General features: G+C 41.9%; 1 protein-coding gene across 1 annotated transcript; it reads right to left on the bottom strand.

The window, feature by feature from the left end:
• Positions 1-6690: 6690 nt before the first annotated feature.
• Positions 6691-11205, bottom strand: pcare1 (photoreceptor cilium actin regulator 1). Its single transcript, XM_056591347.1, has 2 exons — positions 7880-11205; positions 6691-6915 (listed from the first exon to the last, which is right to left on the bottom strand). The coding sequence occupies exons 1-2, from the start codon at positions 11203-11205 to the stop codon at positions 6792-6794; spliced, it is 3450 nt and encodes a 1149-aa protein (XP_056447322.1). The 3' UTR covers positions 6691-6791.
• Between the last annotated feature and the right edge of the window lie 172 nt (positions 11206-11377).

Below are 11377 nucleotides of genomic sequence, written 5' to 3'. Positions count from 1 at the left end.
GCCATATCAGTGTTTTAGCATTTCCTACACCTTCTTCACAAAAGCAGTTTCTTCACAGATAAAGGTGAACCAGCATGACATGCAAGCCTGTTTTGTATTCACTGTGTTGACCGGGGAGTGTGTGTCCTATTTGCTTTTGTAGCCATACCATTCAACTCACTTCAACTCATTATCTATTATATGTGTTAGGCAAAGTGATCGGAATCTGACTACAGTCGGTTGTTCACATTAATGTTCTATCTAACCTTACTCCACACACACACACACACACACACACACACACACACACACACACACACACACACACACACACACACTTTATATTTATTTTAGCAATCAAACAAATCTCTCTTTAGAGGATCTCACCACTGCTATCTATATGCAAATGTATTTTTCTGGGTAGCTCTGCATAGAAAGGAGCAGAGCAAATCCACGTCACACATTCAATAAGTCGCTGCCATTGGTGTCTTGCCATCTCCAACAGCCATCCATTATATCACTAATCATTTTCATTAAAACTTGCTTCCCCAATGTTGATAACACTTCTGTTTAGTATGCAGATCTCATGTCGGCTGGGGAAAGTGGGCTACGGCCATTTATGTGTTGAATTGTAAAATGATTTCATTGAGTGGATTGTCTATATATATTATATATCTTATAGACAAGAGACAAAAACATCCATTACAATCAAAGAAGACACAGTATTACGAACATAGCACAAGAATAGTATAAACATACCAAAACAATCTGAGTTTGAATAACAAAAGTCCTTGGGTAATACATATAGAATATCAAAAGTGTAAATAAAGGTCCTTTTCTTTCGCTGAATGTTTCAGATAAAAGGACCACGAGCTTAGGAACATCTGATAGGCAGTTCATTTAACAGGAATGTTGGCCTTCAGGGGCATCAGCTTTCATGTGGTTCTCAGTCAGTCAGCAGAAACACGACACCCTCAGATTCCATAGAATAAATACAATATGAATTGTATTATTGCCATAGATAAAAGGCAAGTGTGCCTTTTAAAGGGTGTTGAGATAGCAACAGCAGAGGCAGCCAATTTGCAGACCAAACACGTTGATAAATAGCCTGTTTGAAGTTTGCCCCCGAAACCAAAGCAGATTACACAGCACGTGCTGATTATGAAATCAGCAAATGGAGCATAATACCAAAACAACTTAATGACTTTTAGTAGCCTCTGTTAGTTATATCAGAAAACTAAATAAGACAAAGTCTAGTTTTGTAGGCCTTCATCAACATAAAAACTCACAGAAATTACAGTTTGATCTTTCAGTCATTACAAAATGGATGCATACTCAATCAATGCGTCTGAAGAGTTGAACATCCTCAACCAATAAGACCATAAAATCCTATGTCATACATACAGCCAGAGAGATGTATAGATGGACATCTTTACAATGTTAATATTTTGCGTCAGGCTTGATGCAGTATGGATCCTAAAAATTATATGAATCTCCGAAAATACTTCATAATTTTGGATTCCATTTTTGTCAAGTGCCATGACAAAAATGTTTAACCTGATTTGGACTTATTAAATGATGAAATTAGCAAGCAAAGCTTTGAATGACAACAAAATAGTCGTAAATATGCTCTACTCCCTCAGTTTATTCTCTCACTATCCATTGTTTTCTCCGGCCAGAGGAAAGGCCACCGAGCCAAGCCAGAACATCTGGATGCATTTCAGACCAACTTTCCAGCGGGGGGCCCCTGGTGATCTGGGCTCAGCTTCAGGTTCCGGGGCCATTGGAACCACAGGCCGTTCTATCAGATAGTGTTATCTAGGGGAACTGTCATGTCCCAACCGGCCCTGTGTACACACGCGGAACCTGATAACAGAGAACTAATCGCAGGTACTCGGCCATGTCCCCCCCTCCCCAGGCTGGGCACGAAGCCTCCAGTAAATATGAGCGGTTGGTCTGGAACATTTTGAAATAGTCTTTGGACCTGAACACAAGATAATAACTGGAATCCTAAGAGAACCTCCTCAAAAATTGAAAATACATTAATTTTTGAGCCCAATGGCTTGGTGACAATTCCTTTAGTCAGAGTCTCACACATAGCCTTGTTATGTTAAAACCCTATATGCAACAAAAAATACCACATTGCAATATGACAAGCATTTTTATCAATGCGTCCATGAGCCAATTAGTGCACTGTACTGTGCACTAATGAAATGAGAACATGCCGTTACACCATAGTAATTGTGTACATGATGCACAATTAATTGTTACATCAAGAGTTCATCATGATTCCAGCTGATTTGAGATAAACTCTTGAAAAGCATCCTCAATATGTTGTAAACTCTGTAACTTGAAGTGCCTGGGCCCAGGTTCATTTGAACCAAAAGGAACGGAGAGACATAAGGTCCTGACATATCACGGGGAAGTAACACACACAAGGTCCTGACACATCATGGGGAAGTAACACACACAAGGTCCTGACACATCACGGGGGAGTAACACACAGAAAGGCCTGACAGATATGTAGAGACCACTGTCGTGACACTATAGTGTCACACTTTAGGGCATATTGGCATTCTCATGCCTCCCTGTTTAGTGATACTCCACCATTGCAGTACCACTTCACGATGTACAAGCCCTTTAGCGAAACCCTAGGAAACTACTGGAGCCGGTCAAGACGTTAGAGGAAAGCAATATTGACTGATCAAATTTCCTGGTCAAAAAAAGCCCTCTGGCCATATCAACGATCGGTGATATTGTGATAGTGGATCAGTGAGATTCAATAAGACACGTTTATCTGAGGAGACAATTGTGTTCATCTTAACAAACACTACAAGGCCAGAGAGAAAAGGGACATACAAGCACACAATTTGGGCTTTTTTAGTGGTCAAGGTTGAGTGTTTTTTACTGGTAAAGTACGTTATGACGATTTTCTTACATTATGAAGATGCCTTGTTGAAGCACCTCGTTTTCAAACATTAAAAGGATTTTTTTGCTTTCGCAGCTTAGTAACATGCTATAGGGGCTACCTGGCCTAGCTTTTGCAGGAGCACAATTGTTTTGGTGAAGAAATATATCAAAGTATTTTCTTTCATTCTTTTTGTACTTTGGAGTGGCAGATCTTTGATCTGAACTGTAACCTCGGCAAGGTTTGGTGAGATCAACATCTTTCTTTCTCCCCTTGATTTCCTCGGATCACGGTGACCTTTCATGACAAATGCTATCAGCCTCCAGAAAAGTTTCATAAAAGTCTGTCTGGGCCAACTCCTTGAAATTGCTTCGGAAGATTGACTGGATAAGCGGCCAAGCACATCTGTATACGTCAGCTAAGAATATTCCTTTGTCTCAGGTCCCTTCTTAATCTTGTCCGGGTCAGGACCTCGCTCACTCTCTTTTCGGGATGGTAATATTGTTTAAAATATATATATAAATACCTTCCGGGCCTTGGTCTGGACACCATCCATAGAAATACGACCGCGAATAGACCAGTTATAGTCTAGTTTGTATGAATGGGAAAAGTGACACACACTTTATTAGCAGGATATCATATATGTTTACTAGGTTTTAAGCAATGTTAACCACACAAAATACTGTCAAAAACTATCATATGGATAAAGGTTAATACAAATCTGACACTGGCAATTGCATCATTGCATTATTTGTCCAATATGTATTGAAACTGAGCTAGAACTTGAGCCAATCATAAAAATAAATAGAAATTACAGATTATATTAGTAGCCTATGTCAGAAGAAGGTTTTAAATCCCCCAAAATGTCAATTTATATAGAAACAATACCTGCAGATAGATACGTCGTATACTGTACGTATATGGTCAAAAGACCACAAGAGATGAACGATGGAAATAGGAAACATAGCACCCTTTAGTGGCGGTCATCCGTAACTACAACACAAGAGATTAACTACAGTTATCGAAGTATGCACACTTAAACGTATTTACAAGTAAATGCGTACAGGTTTTAAGGATTGTAGAAATTTTTCTGATGTTTAAAAAAAGAATGATAATATATATTGTGGTGTGTGAGTGTGTGTGGCTTATGGTTGGTTTACCTGTCTTGAGTAAGACTGATTGGACTCTGGGGCTGGGTGAAGCTGCACACTTGTTGCACATTGTGCATTCAATTTGCACCGGTAATTCCAGCCATCTCCACACAGACATTCCAGAAGATATATCCCGCATGGAGCCCAGGCTGTAATAATCTACAAACCTTACTAAACCAGCTTCAACACAACCCCCTGCGTCCTTTGAGGAGCCAAGTTAAAGTAACCTAGGTGGCGGATAGCATTTTATATACATATATATATATATATATACAATGACTCAATGCTTTGTGATGCCTGCAGTTAAATGCAGTTGGCCACAGACACAATTAGCAAAAACTACTTAAATATAAAGCTAAATCCTATTTATACATAAGCAATGATTAAAACAGCTTAACATATTTACCTAAATCAAAATGACGTCAGTTTTATTAGTGATAAGTTAAATGGGACCAATTCCTTTGAGTCTTTAGCTGACTGGCATCCTTGAATAATCTCTTTATTAGATGATCAGTGATTAGCATAATAGCATGGTGGTCTTTCAATTTCAGTCATGTCTGTGATCCAAGGCCTTCCTTGTGCTCTCTAGCAAGCTTTATTTTTTTAATTCATGGAAATAAATTATGGATGAAGAGAAAAAGACCTGAGTACAATTAAGGCAGGCCTAGTCGAGTGGTTAAAGTTTCTGTCTACCAGCTGAGCGGTCGTGGGTAACCCAACCACACTCTCCAGTCTGAATGCATTGTTGACAAGACACCTCTACAAAACCACCTGCTTATTCATGATGATAAGATACAAAAAACAATTCACTGTAAACAGTCCCATTCAATGTAATTTTCTATTGATAGAAACAGCTGATCAGTGAATCATAAGTAGATGTGCTCTGAATCACCGGTCGAACCGGTCCACCGTAGCAATGCTCATTTCAGTGAATGAGGAAGGAGTGTGTGTTTTTTCCTTGTCTCATGCCATGCAAGGCGCTCTTAAGTCAACTGGTTTGCATTTAAGTTAACATTTAATTCCTTTCTCAAGCCAACCCTTCTGATAAATCTGAACGAATTATGTTATTGTTTGTAAAATGTGTTTTTTCATTTTACCTCGGTCTCACTTTCTTCCCACTTTCTTTGTTTCTACTGAGTGAACTGAACAGACCGGTCTCCCTAATCCCATGCGCAGGGGGAATTTTTTTTAAGCCTCACAGCTGGGAGGATGTGTGAACTCCCCCAATGCCCGTCACAAACTTTTCACACTGTTTGCTAAGTACAATAGGACATCTGCATATCTTCGGTTGTATCTTCAAAAAATGTCCCACAAGACCTACATGACAGACGTTAACCAGAATTTTCCATTGCCCTGCTTTTTAATGTTCACTCTTTCTGATGGCAACACTGTGTACATTGTACATTGACTGCCTTGTACGCAGTGAGTTCTGACCTTGTAATTTGATTGGAAAAGAGGCCTAACATGATGTTGATAGAGAGAGTATACCAGCGCTGGGACTTTTAACGAGTATCTCTCTGCTGTACAGGTGTTTCTAATAAACGTTAATTACATAAGCAATCATAAGCTGTATCGGAATCTCACATGCCACCAAAGGGACTGTCAACACACCCCTATTCACGAAATTAATGGAAACGTACGTGCAAATAAATGTACATGATACAAAGAAGCTAGCTCGCAGTATTGTTTAGGCCTACACAAAGTAGAAATCTTGTGTTAAGAAAAATGTTTGTGTTTGGCAATGTGTGTTACTGTGTGTTACTATTTGTGTTGGTGGAGCCAACTCAATATTTAGATAAACAACCAATTCATAATTTTAGAGTTGAGTTGTTACTTATGCCTTAGGCTATGTTTGAACTTCTGCATGGTGGTGCAGCCCAGTGTAGGTACAGAAAAATGGCAGACTCATGCTTAGTTTTATATTTGACCTATGATGTCACCTCTATGAAATAATTACTCTATTCCGAGAAGAAAGTAAAAATAAGTTAATCAAGTATAGCGTAATGAAAACAAAACAAAACTGTCCTGATGTACGATTCTATTTCTGCTGCATCTGGTATGTTTGGTATTTCCCAGGAAGAAGGTTAATTTAACCAGAGCTTGTGTGGTTTATACCCATTATGGTTAATATAAATTATTATATTCCCAGTAAAGACTTACTTAAAACAAACTCTACTATATCTGGGATGATCAAATGATAACACCGCCTGATCCCAATTAAAATAACTTCTAGGCACTACCTTTAAAATGTGTAGGGACGTGGAAAAACTACCTGAAACAAAATCGTCTTTAAATTCAACAAATTATGACAAATAATTTCTCATTAGAAGAATGTATTAGCACATTGTATTAGTAGACCAATAAAGACAGAAATATTCATTAAGATATCCAAAATATTCACAGGCTCTACTTGATCAATTAAATCAAATACGCAGTGAGTTTAACCTAGCCATATTTAGAAAAACAAAAGGCCAGACATTCAATGTATTGAGTGTTTTCATAACGTGAAATATATACAGTATGTACTGTATTGTACCGTATGTGTTTTTTCTGTGTATATATTCACGCAAAGACACACAGATGCACACACATTGTATAAAATCATACAAAAACATTTAAAAAAAACATTTGAAGTAAGGTTAAGAGAAAAGTTTTTCTCAAAAAAAACAAAAGGGATAACTTTCTTCAAAACAACAAGAAATCCTTTGAGAGGCCTGCTAATCCCTAATCCCACTTGGTCGTTACCAACCCCTTCACACTCGATGTAAGGACTGACCCACAATGCATAGATCAGGGTGAGTAAGAGAGCGTGAGGTAGTACGCAGATCTGATTGGCTCCTCCACAATTCATCCTCCCTGGGAGCTTCATCCCCCAGCCTATGAGAAAAAAGGGAAGGGCGTGGTTACGGTAGATTAGAGAATAGGGCCAGGTAGGGCCATGCCAGTTAGACTCAGGCTAAATGCGTCACAGAGATTAGCCAGTGAGAGAAACACAGCCACGGTTGGTTACTTTCATCCTGAGATGGAAGACATAATCCCTCCCAGGAAACCAACAACTACATGTACAGAACGATTACTGTAGATTCAGATCATACTGGGGCTGGAGAACAACTATAAACGTGAACTCAAAGGGATTTAATTGAGGGAAATAAATCATGAATCATTAAAAAGATACAGAAGTTGGAGAGTTGACATGCAACAAAAGGAATATGGAAAATTAAAGTCAGCTGTTTTCCGAATAGGCAGGCAAATCTAAAGTAATTATGAGATTATGTTGTTTTTACCTTTAATCAGCCAAATTTAACAGGGGATATAGGATTCCAAGTCAACACGTGACTGTTGACCTTTCGCGGTTTTCATACACATGCTGCTGGTATCCATGTCGGGTAGAATAAGTAAGTGCTGAAGTTAACCTGAATACAGCGTTGTTAATCTTTCAACCTTACCTAAGATACACAAGACAAATCCTAACTGTCTGTTCTAATGTCTGTTAGGGTATATTATGGAGCAGAATCAATTTGTAGAAATTGTTGAGGAATATACAAAATAGGAATATCGACACATGATGAATTAGCTTTTAGGACAACTTACTGCTACTAATAGTGTTTTGTGAAATATAGTTATTTATTGAATTATTTAACTTACTCAATTTGTTTTTAGGTTTATTTTTTTGACCATTTTGTGATCAGAAATCAATGAATAGGATGCATGTTATTAGTTCTCCTTCAGTTTACTCATTCATCCCACCGAGACAAAAACATATTGTCATTTTGGGACGATGACATTGAGAATATGAGAACATTTATGCAATACGGGGCAAAGACGGCAATGGATCACTCACCCCTGTGTATTTAAGGATGGCTCGCTCCCACAGCTCTGGGCCATGGAGAAGCTGACAGCTGAGCGAGATGGCAGACTTGTTCTTCGCTCTGAATGGCAGCGCCGGATAAAAGGCTGCGGTCCTCGGAGAGCTACAGGATATCGTGCATGGCTTCCCCAAGGGCGCGGATGAGGGGAACCCCCAGCAGAGGTCCATGCTTGGGGAGGTTGAGGCACTGAGTAAGGCTGGGCCTCAAACAGAGATGGGGAAGCGAGGCCAAACACAGAGCAAGCGTTGCCCGTCAGCCGAGACGTAGAGTCGTTACTGCTGCAGCTGCTGCTCGCCCTCGACCATCTCTGAACTTGCGGTGAGGCTGGTGGAGACGGTGCCTTGAAAGGAAACGAGGAGGCCGCGTTTGGAACATTTCGCCATGTAACAGGTGGGCTTGGGAGTCTCCTGTGAACAGGCGGTGGAGTGGGAAGCTTCCGGCTGATTGGGGGGCTGCTTGAAGAGGCAGGGATAGGCTGCTTTCTAGAACTGCAGGGACTAGTGAGTCGTTGCTGCACGGTGCTTGGAACCGAAGGTGTTGACGGTAGCATTCGCACCCTGGACAAAGGTGTGGTGACAGATGGTTGGCTGTTGCTAACTATGGTTTGAGGCACACTTTTGAACTCCGGATCTGGTTGTCTTTTATAATTTTGTTCTCCTAGTGAGGCTGCTGCGTTGCTGAGAAATGGCCCTGAATGACAATTAGTTATTGATGAGACCTCAGAATGCGTTTCGGAAGATTCCTGCAGATGAGTGATCTTTTTAGCTTGCTTTTGAGTGGAGGTAGCCACGGCTTTCTCTGGCTCCATCTTCGTAACTGTGTCATGTGTGTCAGGTCTCATCACGAGCGGGACCCTGGAGAGTTGTGGCAGATTCCCTTTACATGGCAGCACTGTGACTGACTGAACTGAGGCCCTTAACCGTGATACAATAGCTCTCTTAGCGACAGGTGAGTTACATTTTTTTGTTGATCCATTATCTGATGAAGCGAAACGGTGAGCCCCCTCAAAGGAATTGTCATTTAATACCTCTAGTGGAGGTGGTGGAAGACTGTCAAGATCTAAATCATCCGTTTTATCATTCAATGTTGATTCATCTCGACAGCTTGTGATTCCAGTACTGAGAACGGCCTCAATATTACCTAAGCCTGGCATGACAGGAACGCCACACTTTCTGACACCTTTGAGAGGTCCTAAAACGCGGGTTTCCTCATATTGCTCCCTGCCTTTACTGAATGTATCGATCAGTTTTTTGACAGAATTCCGCCCTCTGGAAAATCTGGATGAAGGTCGTGGTGATGATGGAGGGCTTGGTGGTGGAGTAGCTTTTATCGGACCCTTGGATGATTGGACGGCTGGTTTTTCGTCATCCTCATCCACACAGCTTGTCTCCTGGTGTTTGCAGGGCTGTGTTATCAAGTGTGCCTTTTCTTTAGGAGGCTGCACATTGTTGTTCTTGACTGATGGACCTTGTTTACGACTTGCTGCTGGAGACTGTGCTGGAGAGGTTCCTAGATTTTTTTGGGATGGAACCGTTCTGGTGTTTGATCCTGCCTTTCCCTTGCTCATTCTCTCTATCCTTTGATTGAGAACTTTTTGGGTTCTTTCTAACTCAAGTAGAGTTTGGTCTTCACCCCTGCTCCTCAGAGACTCTGCAGACTGAGAGCGTCGCTGTTTGGACACTTGGCTCTTTTGTACTGCTGCCCTCCGACCAGAAGCGGCAGTTTGTGGTCTCTTACAAGATCGCTCCTCATCCTCCTCCCTCCACTGTTCTCCATTATGTTTTGGGCTTCCTGTTACCTTAGTTTTGGAAATTGCATGTTGCGATGGAACAAATTGAATACGGCCACTGATGGCGTCTTTCATTTTTAAAGTCATCTCCACATTACGCGGGTTTTCAATGCGCTTTGGTGCGAGACGTCGAGGTCGTTGTGATGGGTCTATAGGAGATGAATTAGCTCGCCTTCTAACCACCATATCCCTGTCATCAACATCTGCATCCCCAACACCATCTATGTCATCTTCCTCACCATAGTCCAACGAGAACGAACCCAGGATTGACTCTGTGTCATTTAGTTCCTTGGCCATTATTGTACACGTAGAATCTATGGACGTGAGGGACCCACTCAAACTGTTTTTACCTGCAAGCCTTCGACTCGAACGCCAGTTCCTAGTAGTTGCGTTGCACCCAATGGGACTGCTACTAGTAGTTCTATTTGTTTCGGTAGATTCACAGCTTTCTCTCCTAAGCCGCCTTTCAGATCCAGCAAGGGATTCGCTCTCGGCCCCAATACCACTGTCCTCGCTAAAGAGAGCCGAATCCTCTGGTCCAGGCTTACGTAGCGAGGCTGTTTCAATCCGTGTGAGAAGTTGCATTAGCCTAGCATCCGTTGCACGCTTGATATGCAGTTTCTCTTCTAAAAGCTCAGAGAGCGATGCAAAGTACTCCACAGCCTCCTCCAAAGCGGAATCCCCAATTCCCCCAACAGTCTGGCACACATTCTGCATCCGTTGTGTGGTGTACTGGAGCAGCTGCTGCAGCAAATCTGGTGGGGGGTCAACGTCGGCAGAGGCTGGCTTCACAGGAGAAGAAGATGAGGGTTTTTTCGTTGGACATGGCCAAGCCAGATGCTCACCGTTTTCCTTCAGGAGTTTTTCTCCTTCGTAAGCCATTGCTTCCAAGCCACGATTTAATTCCTCATAACGCATGAGCATGAAAGCGGCCATAGGCTGCACAGACACCTGGGTCTGTGTGGCCTGTTCCAAGAGTCCCAGTAGAATGTCATACTTAGTTATACTTGGGTTTAAAAAACCATAAGCGGCCTGGTGAGCCTTCACCAGAGGTTCTGGGAAGTCTACCTTCTGCTCTGAGAGAATTACTTTTTTCGCTTTCTCCTTTTTAACAGGTTTCACACCTGTACTAGTTTTCTTTGGTTTCTTGGCCAATCTTTTGTCTGTCGTATCTTTCTCCACCGACTTCTGTTTCCCCTTCGCCGCCGGAGTGTTACTTGTTGCTTGACTTCCTGAAATATCCAAATGGACCACTTCTTGAGGCGGATCCGACAAACAAGTTCTCCTTTTCTGCGGCGAGAACGGAGGCTCCCTCTGCGATGACTGGGCTGGGCCGTTGACCGGCTTTCTCTCTTTCGTTTCTCCATCTGCTGATACGGACAAATCTCTGGACTCTACACACTGGAAGTCTCGAGGACTAGCATCCTCTGTCCCGGGTAGCAATGCTCTACCCCTCCTGAAGGAGCCATAAGTCCCAAAAGCTTTACCTTTTGATGGAGAACAGCCCATTGTATGCACAAAAGGCTCTGGTTCTCTCACGGTAGGGTCACAATACAGCAGGGTAAAACATGCTGTGAGCAGCCCAAAACAATTGACAAGGTCCTTAGCCACCTGCTGGCTCTGTCATCTTCAGATGGCTTCGGTTGTTCAGCCTTCCATGCTCTCTGCGTCACATAAGCTC

This window comes from Gadus chalcogrammus, chromosome 5 (genome assembly GCF_026213295.1).
Source record: "Gadus chalcogrammus isolate NIFS_2021 chromosome 5, NIFS_Gcha_1.0, whole genome shotgun sequence".
NCBI classification, from domain to species: Eukaryota; Metazoa; Chordata; class Actinopteri; order Gadiformes; family Gadidae; genus Gadus; species Gadus chalcogrammus.
This window is presented reverse-complemented; position numbering and strand designations above follow the sequence as displayed.

Bases quoted from the DNA above. Each gene is read 5' to 3' on its own strand.
- pcare1 (XM_056591347.1), bottom strand. From the start codon at position 11,205: ATGGGCTGTTCTCCATCAAAAGGTAAAGCTTTTGGGACTTATGGCTCC. The intron at 6,916-7,879 runs GTGAGTGATCCA...TTTTTCTCATAG, and splicing joins CCATCCTTAAATACACAGGG to GCTGGGGGATGAAGCTCCCA.